The sequence below is a fragment of the Ochotona curzoniae genome, unplaced genomic scaffold (genome assembly GCF_017591425.1).
Source record: "Ochotona curzoniae isolate NIBS_2020 unplaced genomic scaffold, NIBS_Ocur_1.0 contig_883, whole genome shotgun sequence".
In the NCBI taxonomy this organism is placed as follows: domain Eukaryota; kingdom Metazoa; phylum Chordata; class Mammalia; order Lagomorpha; family Ochotonidae; genus Ochotona; species Ochotona curzoniae.
The window spans coordinates 4,764,275-4,785,191 of record NW_024466599.1 but is presented as its reverse complement, the minus strand read 5'-3'; the positions used below and the strand labels follow the sequence as shown (position 1 = coordinate 4,785,191).

Genomic DNA, 20,917 nt, shown 5'->3' with positions numbered 1-20,917 from the left:
TGATTGCCAGAGGTGGAACAGGCAGGCACAAGCGGAATGGGTTTTCCTGTCACGCGCGCTCTCTGTGGTGAGCTGGTGTGGCCTCGGGTGCAAACAGGAACTACAATAGTGGCTCAGGATCCCTCCACGCCCACCGGCCGGTCCACCCACACACTGCCCTCAAACGTGGGACTGCTCATCCCCAGGCAGGATCTGTTTCCCAGGGCGTGTGCCCCTGCACGGCCCGGAGAGCTTGCTGACTGACAGAGAACATGAACTCAGTCTGTTCTTTCTGACAATGAAGAATACAAGTTATGTGGAATATAATGAAATGTGAGTTTTCCAGATAGGGTGGCATTCTTCCTGGCCATTGCAGAGGTAGCGAGGTGCCACTATGGGGTCACTGGGTTTTGGGGTGAGCCTGTCAATCGGCCGGCAGTCACACCTGGGAGAAGCAGATCTAATGAGTTATCAAGCTCTGTGATACTTTGCAACTAGGAGGCTGTTCTCCCGGGCTCACAGGCTACGCCGATTGTGGCCTGGCAAGTACGTGTACAATATCTTAGCTACAACCAAAAAACAGCCGCCGACACCACACAGCTGACATTTCAGCGGCAGGAGCAAATGCTCCCATCATTCCTAAATTGAGACTTCTAGTGGCAAAGCTGGATTCGCTGCGGGCGGGGAGTGGAGGAGTTGGAGGGGGAGCTCCACGCCAGAATTACCCATGCCATTTCCACCAACTGTCTCCACGTGGGGCGCGGACCGGCGGGGGAACGCAGGGGAGGCCGGGAGGAGCCAGCGTTCTGTGAAGGGGCAGCTCCGCCTGCTGGGCCCCCTGGGAGATGGCACCTGCTGGGGTCCAGACTGATTTCCACCTGTGGTAAAGGAACTAGGACCCCTCGGCTGGCCCTAGTCCAAACTTAACCCACAACCCGAAGATTTTAATAAGAAATACCCGCTCCTGAGAGGGTCCAGGCTATCCTGGCAGAACCCACTCCCGTTGTCCCAGGTGAGTCTGTGTGTGACAACAATGGTAGCGCTTTCTCTCAGGTTTGTCCTGATTTGAGCCACCTGAGGTGGGGCCCTGCGTCCAGGAGCTGACAATTTATGGCGTCGCTGGAGAAGGCTGGGGCTGCAGCAGCCGGCGAGTGAGCCGAGCAGATCCCAGCCTGGGGGCTCAGGTGGGAGCCCGAGTCTGAACTCGACCCCCAGCCCCTGTGCTGCCCCACTTCCTGTATGCTCTGTTGGAAGGGACTATCCCATCGCATCTCAGCTGCTGGCCGAGTCCTCGGAGTGGCTGCCCTGGCGATGGGGACACGGGGGCAACATACCTGCAGCCGCTTCCCACCCCAGGCTGTGGTTCTTTGGCTGAGAGAGGTGTGCAAGCACTTGCTGTGCTGCTGTTGTGGGACTCCCGAGGCGTGGCTGCGTGGCGTGCCCTCGCTGGCTTCTGTTAGCGGGCTTGACTGCACTTGCTGGGGAGGCCCTCAGCTGCTCCACGTCTCCTGGGTTTCCTCTTGAGGCTCCCCCCTTTCCAGTCTCTGAGGATCCCTCCTGCCTCTTCAGAGGCCTCTCCCACCGCCCGGAAATGGCCCTGCCTTCAGACGTCCGCCTCCAGTACCGAGCCCAGAGGCAAAGTCCCCATGTGGGGGACACACAGCTCCGGGGGAAGCGGGACACTCATGGGGCCACTCTGCCCGCCGCGCGGTCACCTGGCTCCCTTAGGCTTCAGTCTGGGACCTGAGGCAGGGGCTGCGGCCCATGGCTCTCCCGCGGGCACCGCCTTTAAGCTGTGGCCACCCTCCTCTGACAAGGCCGCTGGGAAGAGGTGTGGGGAAGTATTTGGGGGGACCTGAGCAGCAAAGGGGTTCCCTGCTCCTATCTCAGGCTGGGAGCTGCTCTCCCACACCCTTCCTGGCTTCCTCAACCACAGCTGCCCCAGGCCCGCCGTGCATGGCACCCAGGCCAGCACTGGGAGGGGGCTGCAGCTGGGAGCCTGGGCCTGCGCCCCCATCTCCCCCTCCCTGCCTTGACAATTCTGGCTGGCTCCCACCACCAGCAACAGCAACATATAACAGCGGAGTGTCCCTGGCCCAGCTCCCCAGGGGCTGCGTTCGCAACAGTGTCTGCTCTGCTCCAGCTCTGATGCAACACTTGGTATGCAGGAGGCACCTGACACACCATGAGTGAATTTGCCCGTGAAGGCACATGTCCCTGTTGACACAGTGGCAAGAGGGCAGAAGACAACCACAAGCCACAGACAGCAGGATATGCCATGCAAACAACGGCACATGAGAGCCCTGCCCATGCACGCAGCATAGAGTCTGAGCCCCCTGGCACCTGCCGGCACCTGCTTCATGTGCAGTCCAGTTTCTCAGGCGCATGCGTACGTTACAGTGCAGCCTGTAAGTCAGGCGTAGGCAGTGACCACAGTGACCGTGGACGAAGTAAAGCAGGCACAGCAAAGTGTAGCATTGCAATCGTTAGGTGAAATCCATCCATCACTGTTTCTGGAATTCTTCACCCAGCGTTTTCCCGTGGATTGCCTGTAACTGAAGCCGCAGACATGCGAACTTGCTGGGTGGGGTGCTCGTGTTTGGACCCTGGCTTTTCAGCTCGAGGACTTGGCGCTGGTTCGGCCGTGAACTCCTCCCCTCACGGCCACTGCGGCTGTCACAGCAAGGTGCTGAGCCAGTCTTGTCACTCTTGACCCGGGACAGGGTGGGCGGGAGGATAGAGGCTCAAGTCCCATTAAGCATGTGCCCGGGCTTGACAAATCTGGGCACTTTAACAGGAAATCAGCTCAATCAGTCTGGATTAAATTTAAACTTGAGGTTTTAATTTTTTTTTCTTAAATCTTCCTTTAGAAAATTAAACTTTCGGCTGACATTTTTGCTGAGCTCTGGAGGCGAGGTTTTGGCAAATTCTGAGAAAGTGAGGATGCCTCCAAGGGCCTCGCCCTCCCCACCACCCGTTCTGCTTCCACGGGACGTCGGAGAGGCCAGCAGCATGGCATCTCACCAGAACCTGGTGTGTAAAGGAAATGGTATTTGCAAAACAGCGCGGTCTCTCCGTGGCAGAGAACCGGCTCGCACCAGCACATCCCTGGGGAGGGCACGCTGTTCCTTCTGCTCGGGGCAGCAGCGGGGGAAGAGGCGGCACAGCGAGGATGTCAGGGCGCTGGATGTGTTCTGAGCCACACGGCGAGAAGCCCAGAGGCACACCTGTGTCAGCAGGTGCAAAGGCAGAGTGAGGAGAGAGGCAGGCATGCGGGAGAGGAGGGCGGGCATCCAGCAGATTGACACCGCTGGGCAAAGGGCTGGCCGATTTCTCACTTGTCCACTGGCCACGATGGGACGCCCGAGGCGGGCTGCTGACTTCCGCTGCTGTCAGTTTTGCAAGCTCAAAAGGTCGGCTAGGATGTGTAGGGCAGGGTGCAGGCTTCCAGGGCAGCTGCAGGGCTGTGTTCAGGCCAGGTGGGAGGCCGAGAGGCCAGACTCAGGCTGGTTCCCCAAGGCTTTACCCCAAACAGCCACCAGGGACCAGGAGGAAATGCCCTGCACGAAGGAAGGCTCTTCATCAGGGCCACCACCCTGGGGACGGGCACCAAGTACATGGGCTCCTGAGGGGCAACTGCAAACCATGGATCTTGCTCCTCCCATCCCTCAGGGGCAGCAGGGGCAGAGGAGATCTGGACCTCGGCACTGGGGACGTGTGCCCCCAAACTTATACATGGGCAGACCACACCCAGACTCCAGCCCTCACCTGGGACACCTCCAACACACGCGCGCGCGCACACACACACACACACACACACACACACACAGGTGCACAGATCGCCCCACAGTGCCTGTCACTCAGCAGCTCTGTGCTATCTCCCCCGCGCCTGTCTCTTTCCTCAGGACATCATGACGTCACGATGTACAGGTTGGCATCTCTCCCTAGCTTTTTCGTCCAACGCACACTCCCCGCAGCCTCCCTCAGGGGATTCCTGTGTCATGCGCAGCCCCGCTGTCCTCAGCTGTCAGGAAAGTGTCCTGTGCAGGATTAGTGATCCCAGCAAGGCCTGTCTGTCACATCCGGGTCTTCATTGCCGTCCGTTGGACGGGTCGTGGGGTGCTGCATGTACCCACAGGGAGCCCCTCTGTCGGCTTTGCTGGTCGCGGTCTCATTCCACAGCCTCTTACCCCAGAAAGCCCCAGGGGCTGGGCGCTATTCCCGGCTGTGGCCCCGCTCCCGGGCAGTGGAAAGCTAGACGGATAAACGTCAGTGAACGCCTCCACTTTACACTTGAAACTTTCGTATCTCTTAACCGGAAAACCTTGGGTCTTAATCTTCGTACTGCTACTTCTTTGCTTATCCTACAATAGCCATATCATGGAATAAAATCCCACACTTGAAACAGAATGAAATCAATGATTCCCTTGCAGTCCCTTTTGTCTGCAGAATACATCCTCTGGGGGATCGCAGTGAGCTGCCTGCGCATCCCATCCTCTGGGGGATCGCACAGTGAGCTGCCTGCGCCCGCCAGCATCCCATCCCCTGGGGGATCGCACAGTGAGCTGCCTGCGCCCGCCCGCCAGCATCCCAATGAATGCCAGTTCCAGGTCTGGCTGCTCCACTCCCGGTCCACTCCCTGCCAGCGTGCTTGAGACAGTCCTGGGTGAAGCCCGAGACAGGGGGACAGTGGCAGGAGAGCTCGGAAAGCGGTGGCTTCAGGCTAGCGAAGGAAGCTCTCCCTCCCTCCAACTCTTTCCAGCAGCTTTTCAGCCTGGTTTCAGAAACTCCTGGATGTCCACGGCTGCCCGAGGCTCCCCTGCGTGCTTTGGGACACTGCTCTCTCCTGCTCGGTCGCTTCTGGCTCTGTGGGGCTCTTCATGCTTGTGTGTGACCTTCACTCGGGGGCAGCGCTGTCTCCTGTCCTGTTCTCTGCTGGCTTCCTGCACTCCGCCACAGTGCGTGTGCTGGGCGGTCTGCTCTGATGACGGTTCTCTGATTCCCGGGGGGCTGTGTCCACTACTGCCAGGCCAACCGCGGGCACTGCCCGGTCTCAGCCCACCCTCACCGTCACTGTGTCCCTAACCCAACAGCTGGTGGGTACGCGTGGATCTGGGCGGAGGTGTTCCAAAGTGCCCTTTCTTTGTCCCAGCCCTGGCCTCAGGTCCTCAGGGCGTCAGGGCTGCATTCCACAGGGGTGCCAATTCTAGCCCATGCAGTCCACTTCTGACGCAGCTCTCTGCTATGGCCTGAGAAAGCAGCGGAGGATGGTCCAGTCCTTGGGATCTGCACCCACATGGGAGAGACCAAAGGGCTGTACAATAAGACTAGTTTCAAAATACTGGCCAACAGAAAAATCAACCAAAGGAAAATACTACCAAGAAAGGCAACAGGTATCTTACCAAACACTTCCAAATCATGAAACAGAAACAATACCAAGCTGACCCCAAGGCCGTGCAACCGAAGGGGTCCTCAGAACTGGATTACCGTGCGTGCCTCAGCGGCCGCAGAGCAGATGCAAGCTGTTTTTAATTGAGATACTAATTAAACACTGCGGGAGGTGGGCAGGGAAGGCTCCGGTGACTCTCCGGCAGGCTGTGGCGGGTGCCACCGCACGGCGTGGGGTCCCGTCCGGGCTGACCCGCACGCCCACCCGGGACACCTGCCTCCCGGCCCAGGCTTGTCCTCGGGTCCCTGGGCGCAGTCCTCGCGCCTGCCAGCAGGTGGCACCCGGCCCCTACGCCGGGCCGGCCGGGAAGCGCGGGGCTCGGGCAGGCACCGGCCGTCCCGCCGCGCACGCACACGCACACGACCAGGGCGCGGGGCCAGGCGGGCAGGGCAGCGCTCGCGCCGCCGACGCAACCCGACCCCGCTTCCCGTACAGACCACGGCGGCCCGCGGGGCTCGGAGCCTGCAGCCATCCCGGACCCCCGATGGAGTACCGGATAAGGATTTGGCACCGCCGCCCCCCGTCGGTGGAGCAGACTCGGCGGCGCCACTGCAGCACCTGCGGCGGCCGGGAAGGGCCCCGGGTGGACTCCGCGCTGGCCCGTGCGCCTCCTGGCCCACCCCGAGCGCCCTCCCACTTGGCGGCGGCGAGGCCCCAGCGCAGGTGCACGGCGCTGCTGCGGACGCGGCTGTGCGCCAAGCGCCCGGGGTGGTCCTGCTTGGGCACCTCCCCTCCCCCATCCCGGCCCCGACAGCCTCGCGCGGTCAAGAGTGAAGGGCGACCCAGGTGGGGCGCAGGTGACGGGAAAAGCTCGAGGCGGCCGAACGCAGGCGCCAGGACTGCTGGCTCCCTGGGCCAAGGCGCGGTGGCACCCAGCCCGGGGGCTGTACGCGTCGGCCTGTGTCCCTGGCGGGGGTCGCAGCCCCAGGAGGCGGAGGGCTCCGTCTCTAGGTACCCAGGCCCGCCTTCAAGGACCGGGCGGCGGTTGGCTGGAGCCAAGCTCCAGGTCTGGGTCCGGACTCAGGTGGGAGCGACGGACGGCTTAGAAACCATTCAGAATTCAGGTGTGGACTTGGAGACACGTTTTATTATCATGGTACAGTCTACAGTAACTTGAAATGCATTTGTTTAGAACATAGCATCATTAAAACACACACACACACATCACCGAAGCAGGCACCACTCCATAAACACACGGTATTTATTTCGTAGAAAACGGTGAAGTTTACAACCAAACTTTTATAAAAAGTTTAGCCATTTTGACGCAGAGACACGCGTCTCCGCCACTATACAGGCACACTCTCATGAGAGTTCGCGAGATCGCACTCCATAGATACAGATATATATAAACATATACACAGCATCCAGTCGGCTTAGGTCCAAAAGGCAACCTCTGACCCAGAGACTGGCTCTCAGAACACGCCGATTCCTGCTGGGGTTCACGCTCCGCCTTTCCAGAAAGGCAAAGTCTGCACAGCTGGGGGGGCAGCCCCTCGACGGCCAAGGTTCTCCGCTCCCCACGGTGGGACTAGGAAGAAGCTACGCCGTCCACCTGCGGAAAGGGCTGGCGAGTCTTTTTCATAAATAACGAGCTGACCGTCCAGGCCAGAGGACACCCCGGGAAGACGTCACTCCTGCCGCTCCTTCCATTTTTTTCCCCAGAAAGTCCGTTCCACTTGTCCTCCCTTGCGAAACGCTTGACAAGTTCGGCGCCTTCCAAGGTCCTGCGGGTCTGTGTTGTGCAAAGGAAAGAGGGAAGCGACTCAGGCACACCTGCAAAAGACGGGCCGAGACGGGCGTGCCCGTGAGCGCCAGGGACCCGCGGGGGCCGGGGCCGGTGGGCGGGCTGGCGCCGGGCAGGCCGGCCTCTCCGCGGCGGGGGCCCCCCACCCCAGGCGCCAGCCTGATTGGAAACAGCCCTCGGGTTAGCGGGCAGGGAAGTCTGGCTCCCACACACGCCGGGAGTCGGCGCCGGCTCCGCGGGGCCAGCCCCCGCCGCCCCACGCAGCCCTCCCCGCCGCCGCCGACCGCTGCCCCCGGAGCTTCTATTTTAACGCTCGGAGCCGCCTGCAGCGAAGGCGTCCCCAGGCCAGCGTCCCGCAGCCACACACGCACACCGCGCGCGCACTCACCGGGTGCTCAGCCGCAGAGCGCTTTGCTGCCGTCTGACATGAACTCGGAGGGGAACTCGGAAGCCTGGGGAGAGACGCAGCCCGTTAGGGACCACCGACGGGAGAAGGGACCCCCGCCCCCTGCACCCGCGCAAACCCGCCAAGTTGCACCCAACGCGCTCCGACGCGCACGCACACGCCCCAAGTTCGCAGCGGTGTCACGCGCGGCTCGGAAGGTGAAGTTAGCGCGCGGCGGGGGCGCGGGCCTCACCTGCAGCGACAGGATGCTGACGTCCGTGTTGAGCGTGGTCAGCGGCGGCCGCGCCGCGGGGCTCTGCGCCGGCCGCTGGTGGTGCCGGCTGACGATGGCGGGGTGCGAGTCCAGGGCGAGCTGCAGGTCCAGGATGTAGTCGATGACGTGCTGCAGGATTTCCATCTTGCTCACCTTTCTGTTCTGCGGGATGCTGGGCACCAGCTCCTTGAGCTTGGAGTAGCAGTCGTTCATGTTGTACAGCAGGCTCATGGGGTCGTCCACCGGGGTCTTGCTCCGGGAGATGCCCAGCCCGTGGTCCGACAGGCTGCTCCTCCTCACCGACCTCACCGGGCTGAAGGCCTTCATGCTGAGCGCGCGCGGAGAGGAGAGCGGAGGGAGGCTGCCCGGGGCTCAGGCCGCCGCCGCCGCCTGCACAGCTGCCCGCGAGCCGCACCGCGCTCGGCAGAATGAAGCCGGAGCCCGGCGGGGCGGCTTTTATCCGCGCTCGCCGGCGCCACGCCAGCGGCCTGCCTCCCGTCCCCATTGGCGGAGAGCGGCGTGTCCATCAGGCCGAGCGCGCGCTCCCACTGGCGGGCGCGGGCGCGGGGTCCTTCCGCGTTGGCAGCCAATCCCCGCGGGGTGGGCGGGGCGCGCCCAGCTGGTGGTAAATAGAGTAGGGTAGGCGCGGGGCGCGGGCCGCGGGCCACGGCCCCGCATCCCGGCGCGGGCGGCCCCGTCCCCGCGTGTGTGCGTAACCCCGCTCCACGGCCCGCCCTGCGCACACCTCGCCGCTCCCGGGAGCCCTGGGAGTCCCAGCGACGCGGGCGAGTGGAGCCCGGTGCGGGGAAAGGCCGCGGTGGCCAAGGAGCGCCCAGGAGCGTCGGAGGAGAACGTGAGAAGGCGCAGACGTTCGCCCCTCAGCTCCCACGTTGGCAAAAGCACTTCCTTTTTAAGATAAGAGAAAGCCCGGAGACCCCCAAAAGCCCGCCCACGCCCGCGTCCGCGCCCATCTCCGGCCTGCCCGCACGAGGCCTCCGGGGGGCGCGAGCGAGGGGTCCCCATCCGAGGCCGCGCGCTCCTCGCGCCGGGCTCTCCTGGGCTCCCGTGCGGGCCCGCGGCCTGGACCCCGGGAGTCCCCAGGGTATTTGCCTTTCATCCCCATCCCCCTCTCTCCTTTCCCATTCTTTCTTTAATCTTCCCACCCATCCATCCCCTTATACCTCAACTATTATTCCCTCCTTTCTACACCAAATTATTCATACCTTCCAAACTACATTCCATAACCCCCCCCCTTCCCCCCCCTTAAAAACCTTTTTCTTCTCTACAATTTCAAATAATCCATACCTACAAACCCCATCCCCTCAACCCTTACCTATACTCATCCCCTATCCCTTACACAAACCACCTCACCCCCTCCAACCTCATCATCCCTGCCCTCCCCGATCTTACAAACACAATTTTCAACCTCCCCTCTCTCTCCTCTTCCCTCAATTTACCGGAGTCCAATCTCCCCGTCGTGTACCCCGCGCTCTCCCCCACCAATTAATATTAATTCCTCCTCGGTATTTCCCCTTCCTTCCCCCCCCCATCCTCCTATCCTTCCCAATATCCTCCTTCCCCTCTATTATCCATACTCAACCCCCCCACCTCCCCTTCTACTTTACCTTACCCACCACACATCCACCCCTTTCCTCCCTCTCCTTTACCCTCCCCTCCAATCACTTTATGTCTTCTCATCTATCTCATTTACCCTCTCTAATCCTCTTCCTTACCCTACAATATCTCATGCACCATCAATTTATACCCTCTCCCTTATCTCCTGTACTCATCCCCTTACAAGCCCACCCCCATTACAGCAAGCCCCTTGGGGATGCTCAGATTGTCACCTGGGAATCGGGACACTGTCCCCGCCGCGCGGCGCCCGCGCCCTGGTGTAGTAAAACAGCTAAAGACGGCGCAGGCTTCCCGGCTGCAGCGTGCCTGCTGAGTGGGTCGCCTTCCCGTCCCCTGGCAAGCTGTTCGGTTGTGCATTCATTTAGGCTCATTTTAAGGGGATTAGGAGGCTGTATAAGTTAATGATTGGAGGGGGAAAAGGCTTGAGCTACTCCTGGCAGGTCTAAGCTCAGCACGAGCTGAGGGCGGCAGGGGAGGACTCCGTGGCCAGTACTCTCCAGGCGGGTGAAAGGGCACTTCAAAATGTGGCCAGGGGCGAAGGCCGGCCGGCACTGCGGCCACTCAAGTTCAAATGCTCCGGGCTGTAGCAGGCGCCGGGTGCGCCGGGAAGGCGCGAGGGGCTTCCGGCAGAGGTGGGGTGCACGCCCCCCTGCTCAAGGCACAGACCTGCCCGGGAAGCCGCGCGCCCAGCTCAGCGTCTCCTCCCGACGCTGGGCGCCCTCCGCGCCGGCCCCTGCTCGGTAATCAGAAGCAGCTCCGCCCCGGCCGCCCTGCAGTCCCGGCGCAGTGCCGCGTCTCCAGACCCGCCCCGCACATCTGGCGCTGGGGAGTGCGCGCGCCTTTCTCCCCGCAGTTTGGTGCTCGCAGCTGTGTCCGTTTGCTCCGGGACACCTCCCCACCCCCGCGTGATCTCTGACAGGTGATGAATGGGCGGCGGCGGCGCGCGGGCCGGGCCGTGGCGGAGCCGGAGCCGCAGCCCCGGAGCAGACTCGCTGGCGCCAGGCGCGTGACGCCGCCCATTCACGCCGCCCCGCTGCCGTGTCCTCGCGGCGCCGCTCAGGCGGCTGCCATGGCAACCGCGCCGTCACTCAGCGCGCGCGCCCAGCTGATCAATGCCCTGGCGTCCCCGGCTCGCCCCGTGCGGCCGCCGACCCACGCGCACCTGCAGCCGCTGCGCGGCTTCAGTTTCTTGGTTTAGGTGACCGGAAGGAGGACCCAGAAGAGAAGAGGGCTTGGGGGCGAGGAGAGGCCTGGGGGTTAAAGCGGGAGAGGGAGAGTTCCTTTGGTGAAAGGAGATGTAACGTGGTCGGGAGCTTGCCAAAGCGAAACATTTTGCTGGGTTTTATTTGCTTTTGTAACCGGAGCGCCCAGGGTGAGGCTGGCGCTAGGAAGGGCTGCTGGGAGGTCACTTTCCTAGTGCAGGGCCAGAAGGGTCCCCCATGCTGCTCACCGGGTTGAGTAACTTGTATGCCTCCTGGAAATGCCCATTCCTCGTCCCCCTTTCTACCCGAACCCCGGGTCCTACTGCCACCCTGCTTGGACAGCTGGGAGGTTGCCCACCGCCGCCCCAGATTTCCAGAACATCTCTGAGTGCGTCCTCGGCGGTTGGGCTGAACCCAGGCCCAGATCAGTCCGGCTGAGAGCGGCCGGAGGCCAGGAGCTTCGCAGTTGGCATGAGGACACCGCCTGGGTGGGTCCCAGCTCTCCCGGGAAACGTGGCGTTGTGGCGTGCAGACCCCTCGAGGCTACCCCTTGCGATTCAGTGTCAGTCGCGCTGGTTTTTGTGGGTCCCGGAGAGGAGCCATTGGGCGGCGGCGGCGGGAATGCCCCAGCTCCGGAGACGTTGAGGCCGGGGTGCGGCAGGAGGAGGTGGGGGGCGGGTGTGGGGGCGCAAGAGTTCCGGCCCGCATTTTAAGGCTCCCTTGAGTTTGTTGAAGTTTTCGAGGAAAGCAGCATCTGGCTTTCATAAGGAGTCCAAGTTTTGTTCTGCTTGTTTATTCAGTGCCTTGGCAAAGGGGGAGCCCTTGCCCAGAAACCAGATAACCGAATTTGGGTTTAAAACGGCCTCAGACGAGGGGCAAAGAGAGGGAAAGCAAAGGAGTGAAGCCATAGAAAGCAAACAAGGGGATGTTTGTCTTTCTGCCCTTGGGTATTGCTGGCGACCTGTCTGGCTGATTGGCACGTCGCCTTGTACAGGGCTAAGAACGTCCCTGGCCAGGCGCTGGCGGCGACCCCGCCCCCGGCCGCGTGCGCCCCCGGGTCCCTCGTCACGGGACACCCAGCCGCTCGTGGTGGTCTTGGGGGCCGTCGCTTGTCAGCTCTGTTTAAAGAAAGCCAAGTTTGGAGCGCGCGCCTAGGATATGCTGTGTTCCCAGGGCCACGAGACGCCCCCATTGGCTCTTCACCTAGGATTTGCCCCTTGACTTTCGTTCCGGTCACCACATTAAAACAGAAAATTAACTTGAGTGAGAGATAAGGACTTGGAAAACAATCTTGGGCCGCCCGCGAGCAGGCGTCACAGAGTCTGCGTCGCTACCCCCTCTTCTCCGCCTCCCCTACACCCGGGCGCGTGTTGCGGATTCGGCCTCCGCGGGGAGCCCGGGTCACTGCCACGGGGACCCCTGGTCGGGCTGTCCCTGCCGCCCGCCGGCGCCCGTGGGAACCCGCAGCAGCCGGCGAAGAGGGCGGGCTTGGCCGGGATCAGACTGTGTCTTCGTATTATAATGCGGTCCCCAAAGCAAAACCCCAGGCCCCAGCGTGCGAATCCCTAACAAGAAACACATTGTGTGCGCTTTGCTTGCTTTTTTTTTTTTCTTTTCCTTTTTGGCTCCAGCCGCGTTTGCGCGCCGGTCCCGCCATGGCGAGCCAAGTCTGTGACTTCAGTGGGGAGGAAGCCGCCGCCTCGCACCACGTGCGTGCCCCGCGCACCCTGTCCGTGGACCCTGGAGGCGGGTCCTTACTGCCCTAACTTGTCTTCAAAGAGCTCGCTGGAAGGGAGGGCTTGTCGGCGGGCTCAGCCAGACTTCTGTCCTGCACATCATGACCTCGGGCTCTGTCCTGCACTTGACCGGTGGGGACACCGCTGGTGGTGGGGACTGGGCCCGGGTGGGAACCGTGCGGGGTTGGGTCAGTTCTGCGGTGGTCTTCCCCACCAGTGTGGACGCCTGGGACACAAGGACGGGCAAGGGAGGCGGTGCATTTTGTCCCAAGCTGCATGCCTCACTGCACGCTGAGACTTTCCACTGAAAGGAGCAAAGGGTGAGAGAGGGCGGTCCCGGGCAAAGGCCTGGTAGACAGGTTGCACAAGAATGGCCCTTTACGAGGTACTGCACCCTGCAGGCCTTTGCCCTTCACCTTGACCCCAAGGCCAATGTCCCCATTTCATGGGAGCAGACACTGAGGCCCACCCCTCTGGGGACAACACCCTGCTGGCCACTAGGCTGTGCGACCACTTTTCCCTGGCTCCAGGCCAACATTGCTGCTGCTGGGGGCCGGAGGGGCCGGCTGTGGGGCCCCCACCCTCCTTCGCTGTCGGGTGGCCCAGGTTTCAGGAGGTCTCACAGCTCAGCACCTGTAGGAGTCCTGGTTGCCATGCCCACCTCTCCCAGGTGGACCTCTGAGGCAGGCTGAGCTCCCCCTGGGCCTACCGCTCAGGAGGCCCCGATAAGTGCACCAGTCCCGAGGTGTCAGTGTCCGTGCCAGCCGGCCACACCGTCCCTTCTCCTTTGTTGGTGCCCTCCTCCGTGCCCACGGCCCCCTGCCAGCCTCGCTCCCTTCCTGGGCAGTCTTAACACGGTCATTGAGGGTGGGTCTGTTGGCCACACATCCTCTTGGTTCTCCTGCATCTGGAAACTTCTTTGCTGCTGCAGTCCCCGGGTTACTTCTGCTGTGTCAGCAGTGCAGGGTCCACCATGGTTCCCCTATGGATCCCAGCAAGTGGTTCCAGAAAGCCGTCGTCTGCCATCTGCGTGTGTGACTGTTGGCTGTGCTGTATCTGGCTGTGAGGGTTTGCAGCGCTGACCCGGCTGGAGCGCCCGGCTCCTCCGGAGCCCTTCTCGGGGAGTTTGCAGCTGCCATGGCCCAGCTTTTTCGGCCCATGGGGCAGCCCTTCGGTAGCCCTTGTGCAGGGGGTGCCTGTGAGTACTGCTGGCTGCTGGCTCTTGAGCCCGCCCACTCGGTTCTGTGCTTTGGCTGCTGTGTTATTTCACTTCCGGATCCTCTTTGGGCTTTCTGGGCCTTCGCTGAGAGAGTTGTTTTCTCAGCTGTCCAGCTCAGCCCGGCAGGTGCACACCTGCCCGTTGCAGACCTTGGTGAGGCTTGCTGCAAAGCTCCCGTCACGTGGCTCCAGTGTCCGTCATCTCCCTGCAGTGCTGTCCGGCTCAGGGTGAGTGACGTGGTTGAAACCTGGACATGTTTTGGGCAGGGGCAGTGCTGGGGGCCAGGTAATGAATGTCACAGGTGTCGCTCAGCCTTCTCTGGGACCACAGCTGTGGGGAGATAGAACAGTGCCCAGTTAACACTAGTGGGTGGATGTCCAGGCTTCAGGGTGCCCTGGGCTGACCCTGTCATAGAAGAAGCAACAGTGTCACAGTCCTTGAAGTCTTGAGGCAGTGGTGTTACAGCTGGGACCCAGGGAGGGCAGTGCAGGCCAGGGATGCCTGGAGGGATGAGCTGGGACCCAGGGAGGGCGGTGCAGGCCAGGGACGCCTGGAGGGACAAGCTGGCGGCAGGAATACAGGACTCAAGGAGAGACCTGCGCCACCCCCCACTCCTCCCACCTAAGTGCCAGCAGGGAAACATGACACCTGGGATGTCTAGTCTAGTGAGGTGACCTTGGCTTCTGCCACAGCTGACTACACACACACACACACACTGGAGCCCACTGCTGTTGTTTTGGGGTGAGGATTCTGGTGCAGCGGGTCAGGCCACTGCTTGGCTCCTGTGCCATCTGCTCTGCCAGTGTGCCTGGGAGACTCAACCACTTGAGTCCCTGGCACTAATGCTCCCGGCTCCTCTGGCCTGGCCCGATCCTGGCTTCCGAGGACATCTGGGCGTGAGGCAGCTGATGGAGGCTCTTGCGTGCATTGTTGCCCCTCTCTGTTAACTCTGGCTTTCAAATAAATAGATAAAATGCCTTTTTTTTTTTTAAAGATTGCTTTTATTTGAAAGAGAGAGAGAGACTCTTCCACCTGCTAGTTCACTTTCCAAATAGCCAGAGCTGGGCCAGCCCGGAGCCAGCAGCCAGGAGCTGCTTTTGGGTCTCCCGGGAGGGTGCAGGGTCCTTGTGGGCCATCTTCCACTGCCCTCCCAGGCCATTAGCATGGAGCTGGGTCAGAACTAGAGCAGCTGGGATGGCAGTCCCCAGAAGGATTTTCCTAAGCCAGTGAGTTTTGTGATTGATGGTTGCCCTGGTAACCGAAGGAGGGTGGCTCAATCAATCCATACCCACCCCACCTCATCCACCCTTCCTTATATCCAACATAAGTCCCCCCTGAGTCCTTTCATGACCCCTCTGTCAACTCGGTTAGGAAGCGCCCCCCACTACATCTTCACCTCTGCCGCTAAACATTCACAACAACCACTATACCCCCACACTACCCTACATACATCACTTCTCTTTTTTCCTCCATAATTCCCCCTTACCAACAACCATTCCCCCACCCCCTTCATCTCTAAAACATTCACCTTCATATTACAAACCCATATCATTTAGCCACTCCACCTATTAAAAATAAACCATATCAACTCATACTATCCAACCCCCCTCTACCTTTCTCAAACTCCTAACACCCTACCCCTACATTATTAACTAATAATATATCTCATTTCAACAAAACTAATCTCAAAATAACATTAATCATTAACACCAAAAAAATCATCAATCAAAATTATATAAAGTTGTTCTCCCACCCTATACTCCTCTAAAGCTAAATACCTCTATAGAAACATTTTTTTTTTTCTCATCTATAGCTAGCTCACTCTCGGTGGCTACTGCAGCCAGGCATGGGGCTGGAGCCTGGAGCTTCATCCTGGTCTCCCACGGGTGACAGGAACCCAAACAGTGCTGCCTTCCCAGGCGTGTTAGCAGGGAACTGGAACCGAATCACAGCACCAGGGACTCTTAACTGGTGCCCCTCTGGGATGTGGCATTGCTAGTGGCAGCTTGACACGCTGTGCCACGAGGCTGACCCCTTTCTTCTGAGGCGGCAGATGTCCTGTAGTGCACCCACTGACGCGCTGCCCTCGGAGTGCGGGGTTTAGTTTAGCCTGCATCTGAATGCAGGCTTCGTCTTCCTCCGCCAGCAAGAGCTCCTGTGCATCCAGCCTGCATCCTGGAAGCGCCTTGCCCGCGGCTGCCCTTCCTCAGGGTGCTCCGGGGACTTTGTCATGTGTGGGGTCCCCAGCACCCCATCTCAGCGAGTGGTCGGGCCGGATCTGAGGAGGTGGTCAGGTGGGGTTCCAGCCTGCTTCAAGCCAAGGGCTGGCAGTGGCAGGGAGCAGCCGCCAAGGCGGGCAGAGCAGACCGCCTCTCTCAGCCCCTGGCACTGCTGTGGTTGTGGGGTGTGGCCTACATGCAGAAGGAGAGGTGTGTGGAGGCCCACCCCGTCCCTCACCTTGCTGCCACTCATGCTCTGAGCCACAGAACTTCCCTGGGGGTTTTCTCAGAGTGCTTGTCCAATCCCTGAGCCCCAAGAGTCCCCAGACTTGGCAGGGGTGGCAGGTGGAATGGGACGGTGGGCAGGACCTGCCTCCTCCCGCTGAGTGTGTGCTCAGTGTTAACTACAAGAAAGCTGTTGAGACTGGCACGTGGGGGCAGCCAAGTTCCCATCGCTGGAGTTCTGGTTCTGCTCGTAACTCTAGCTTCCTAAAAAGGGCACCTGGAGGCAACAGGTGATGTCTCAGGTATGGGGCACTCTGCACCCGCCACACACACACACACACACACACACACACACACAGAGACAAAGAGAAAGGAAGAGACCTTCCACCCACTGGTTCATTCCCCAGATGACCTCGACGGCCAGGGCTCGGGCCAGGAAATCAAGAAGCCTGGGGTTTCTTGTGGGTCTCAGGCACTTGGTCAACCTCTGTTGCTTTCCTGGGCACATCAGCAGGGGGCTGGATTGGAGGCGAAGCAACCGGACCCTGAGCTGGTGCCCGTAGGGGCTGCCAGTGTCACAGGTGGCTAACCCGCTGCACCATCTTCCAAGTTCAGTTTCTGGCTTCTGACTTTGGCCGAGCTGCAGCAGTTGAAAGCATTTGGGGACATGAAACAGTGGATTAAAAACTCTCTTTGTCTCTGCATTTGGGATAGATACATGAAGATTAAAGCCTGTCAGTGCTGTAGGGACAGTGGATGGCCCCATATTTTATCTGCTGAATCTAGAACTTTCCCAGCTGCCGCTGTGATGACGGCCGCAGCCCCTTGTGACAGGGTGTGACAGTTGTGAAGGTACAGGCAGCTGAGCGCTGGCAGGTTCAGATAGCAAGGTGGGGGCGGGGAAAGAGGACGTCACTGCCAGAACCAAGGACTCCATGCTGCTGGCAGGCTGTGGAATGTAGGAATTCTGTTCTGGGGTCCTACAGGGCTGGAACATCCCAGGGAGCCTCTCCTGACAGCCCCTCAGGGACCCCTCTCAGCTCTGTAGAGCCCAGGTGGGTTGATGTGGAAGCGGTAAGCAAGTGGCCAGTGAGCTTGCCGAAGTGGTGCCGGGCTCTGCGGCCAGCGAGTCAACTCCTGCATGCCGCATGTTAATTTCGGGTTGACTCTGGTGCTGCCCCCACCCCGGCATCGCCTAGCATCAATGTGAGATTTCTGAACGGGATTGAGCAGGGCTTTTCCAGAGGCTGGCTCGGAGACCCATGAACTGTTTGCGCCCTGCTAGTGCCTACCTGCTGGTTGGAGCAGGGCACCTATTGGTTTTGGGCCTTGTGACTTTGAGTTTCCCCACTGGGTCGCACAGATCCTCCTGCGTCCCAGGGTATGCCGGAGCAGGAAGCTCGGTCGGAAGTGGAAGAGCTGGGCCTTGAACCGGGCATTCTGCAGCTGGATAAGGGCACCTCAAGCAGCCAGCTGCTGCACTGGTGCCCACCCCTGCAGAGCACTTGAGTGCACAGGCCCTGTCTGGGTCAGTGGGGAGATCCTAGGGAAGGCAGTTGGAGGTCATTGTCTTCCCTGAGGATCCCTGGCCTGGGCAGCAGGGGGAACTTAAGCACCTGGCTTTGGCTGTGTCCCCAGGAGGGGATGGCTCCTGGAAGGCCAGGGAAGGAGCCTGGCCACGGAGACAACAACTGTGTGTCTGTCATCCCGCCCAAGTGACAGCCAGGGCAGGCCTGGAGGAAGCCGCTTGTCGTCATCTTGTTATTCATGTCGGCACGTGCTAATGACCCCGCGCACAGTCTAATGAGAGCAGGTCAGCAACGAGCGCGCATGGCTGGTCTTTAAGGGAGCAGTGCCTCTGCTCTTCCCTCTGGCTGCAATGGAGAACTGACTCCAGGCTTCAGAACTGCGGCTGCCTCCTTCGCAGCAGGCACTGGCGGGAACTTAGAAAGCATCTGGCAACACCAGCACGAGCGGCAGAGCCCTCCCATCCCCCGGGTACCAGACCCCTGGGAGAAGAGGCAGAGGAGCCGGGTTGAGGGCGTGTGAATTGCATAGGGTCCCACTGGGTGGCCATGAGCAAGGCTTAGGAGCGAGAGGTGCAGAGCCAGGGCACAGCACCCTTCAGGAGGCCTGCACTCACAAGGGGGCCTTTGAGCCGAGGAAGTGAGGAGAGGGCCTTAAGGGTACCTGGGAGCTGCGTTTGTGGAAGGGGTGGCATCCAGGGTGAGCATTCCCTGGCCTACGTGCCTGGTGAGTTCTTGGCACACACAAGAGGCAGGGGAGTGTGGCGAGCCCCAGGCAGGTGTGAGCTGGGATTGTGGCGACCAGATGCATCAGGCTTGTAGACGGTGGTTAGGGTTCGGTTCACAATGGTGTAATCCTGTGGAGCTGATGCTGTGGCATGCCTGGTTAAGTCACAACCAGCATCCCATATGGGCGCCGGTTCAAGTCCCATCTGTTCCACTTCTGAGTCAGCTTCCCGCTGACGGCCAGGAAATTCACAACGGAAGATACAAGTGGTTGGACCTCTGCACCCACGTGGGGGACCCAGCCCCTGGAGCAGCACGTGGGCAAAGATCAAAAGAGCCAGCAGTCTGACAACAACGAGGCCAGGGAAGACTTGGAGCGCTGGGAATCCTGCCAGGGGCAGGTGGGTGGGGATGCTGTGCCCACAAGTGCCATTCCAAGAGGAGTGGACCATGATGACGGCCTGTCCTGGAGCCAGGGATGCTAGTCACGGGCATGGCAGTGAGCATGTGACTGCTGCTACAGTCACTGCGTGTGGCTGCAGGCCGCCTGGCTCCCCGTCATAGCAGAATGGCCATCCGGGTCTGCTTCCTGTTGGTGTACAGAGTGCCGGCAGCAGAAGAGGCTGACGGCGGCTCCTGGGACTGGAGGCTGGGGCGTCGAGGTCAGGAGGCCACAGCCAGGGGGGCCTCAGGCTGTGGCAGAAGGTGGAAGGACTAGTGAGTTCGGGGGCCAGACATGGGTTCAAGGGGCCTGTTCTTGGGATAACCAGGAGAACTGCACCGTTGCTCTGTGTGACGGGGTCCCCTGGTACCAGCCCAGTCCCCTCAGCACCGACAGGGGAACCCACAGTAAGGTATGGATCAAGTCCCTAGGTGGACTTTTCTGGAAGTGGAGGGCATCAGTGCCTGCCATGTGGGTGAAAACAGAGCTGCAGAATTTGGGGTATGGTCTGCTCAAGGAGCTCCTGGCCCCTGGGGAGATGGGCAGATACAGGTTACAGCATGTACCAAACCCATGCGTGCAGCACTGTGGGACGGCTGTGTGTGAGCAGAGGGTCTGAGAACATGGAAGGCATGGTGGAGAGAAAGCCTGGAATTCCACAAGGTCGGCACTTGGACCCAACCCGATCTTGGCCCTTCTCAGCTCTGCCTTCCTGTCTTAGCCCAGCAAGAAGCCCTGAGGGCACCGTACCTGCCAGACCGTTTTTAAGGTGGGAGGGTGGGGGATGGCGAGCAAGTGCCCTGTACTGACTGGTGGGAGAGTGGGGGAGGGCGAGCAGGTGCCCCACGCTGGTCCCAGGTAGGGTGGGGGATGGCGAGCAGGTGCCCCACGCTGGTCCTGAGTGGGAATGGTGAGCAGGTACCTCGTACTGACTGGTGGGAGGGTGGGGGATGGCGAGCAGGTGCCCCAAGCGGCCCCACTCCCAATCATGGCGTCTTGGTGGAGGGACTGAGTGACATGTCCCTGTGACTTAAGGCACAGCCAGGAAGGAAGCGGCTGTTTGTCGGGGTGACTGCCGCTGTGGCTGTGTCAGCCTGACTTGCGGGGGGGGGAGGGCATCATTTATTCCGGCGTTCAAGTGTAGTGACCCCTTACCTGATTTTCTTTCCTCTTACTTCTTCAGCTGACGTCACTCTGGCTGTTTCAGGATGGCACAGCTGCTCACACGTGGCGGCCTCCGCCTGTGCGATTACATTTATTATACTGATTTATTTTTACTGTATTTGAGAAGGTAGAGAGAAATAGAGAGACCTGTCATCCACCACATGCCTGCAGCGGCCAGGAGCCTGTAACTGGGTGTGGGTCTCCATGTGGGTAGCAGGCCCGCAGTGCTGGAGCTGTCCGCTGGGGACTCCTGGCGTGTATGTGTGTGCGCGCGCATGCATGCGTGTGCAGCAGCAACGAACTGCCCTGGAAGCAGAGCTGGGACTTGACGCGCCAAACCCCTGCCCCGCTGTGAGCCCCTTGTCCCCGCTGTGTCCAGCTGTGGGTGAGGCTGACCTCCAGGGTCAGGCGTGTTCCTGGGAGTTGGTTGCTGATTGGATCCGACCGAGGGCAAGCTGACCTCCTGGCCTGCAGGGCTGGGTGTCAGCTGATGCAGTCAGCGAGTTCACCTCGGCAAGATGTGGGGCTGTGAGTCACAGAGCGCAGGGCGGGGCCGGATGAGCTTGCAAGTGTCTTGATTATCTTGGGGGCCTAGCCAGGCCTCAGAGAGGGGAGGCACTTGGAGGCAGGCCCTCACTTGGACCCCTGTCCACAGGCTGGCCTGGCAAAGACAAGGTGCCCTCCCTCAGTCATGCTGCCCCACCCACCTCAGGAGTGCCCGGTGCGGGGAGGCATGCGGCAGCAGTGAGTGAAGACACGCCGGGCAAGCTGGCTGTCAGTGTGTCTCAGCCTCAAGGTCCAGTTGCCTGAGTTTAATGAAGAGCTTAATGAAGAGGTGTGTAGGGGCCCTGGTCCCTGATGGGCAGCACAGGGTCCCCAGAAGACCCAGGTGTGCCCTGGGAAGTGCATGCTCAGGGCTCCCAAGGGGAGGGGCCAGCTGAAGACTGAGGGCTGCGGGGAGCAGCGAACATCTGAGGCTGAAGCCGGCTTGC

General features: G+C 60.7%; 1 protein-coding gene across 2 annotated transcripts; it reads right to left on the bottom strand.

Moving 5' to 3' along the window:
• Positions 1 to 6,495: 6,495 nt before the first annotated feature.
• Positions 6,496 to 8,255, bottom strand: ID2 (inhibitor of DNA binding 2). 2 transcript variants are annotated; one of them, XM_040992778.1, is made up of 3 exons: positions 7,811 to 8,255; positions 7,561 to 7,624; positions 6,496 to 7,201 (listed from the first exon to the last, which is right to left on the bottom strand). In XM_040992778.1, exons 1-2 carry the CDS (start codon positions 8,156 to 8,158, stop codon positions 7,568 to 7,570), a joined length of 405 nt encoding a protein of 134 aa, XP_040848712.1. In that variant the 5' UTR covers positions 8,159 to 8,255; the 3' UTR covers positions 6,496 to 7,201; positions 7,561 to 7,567. The 2 variants fall into 2 exon arrangements, with proteins under 2 accessions (XP_040848712.1, XP_040848713.1); XM_040992779.1 differs by having other exon boundaries at positions 6,496 to 7,160.
• Between the last annotated feature and the right edge of the window lie 12,662 nt (positions 8,256 to 20,917).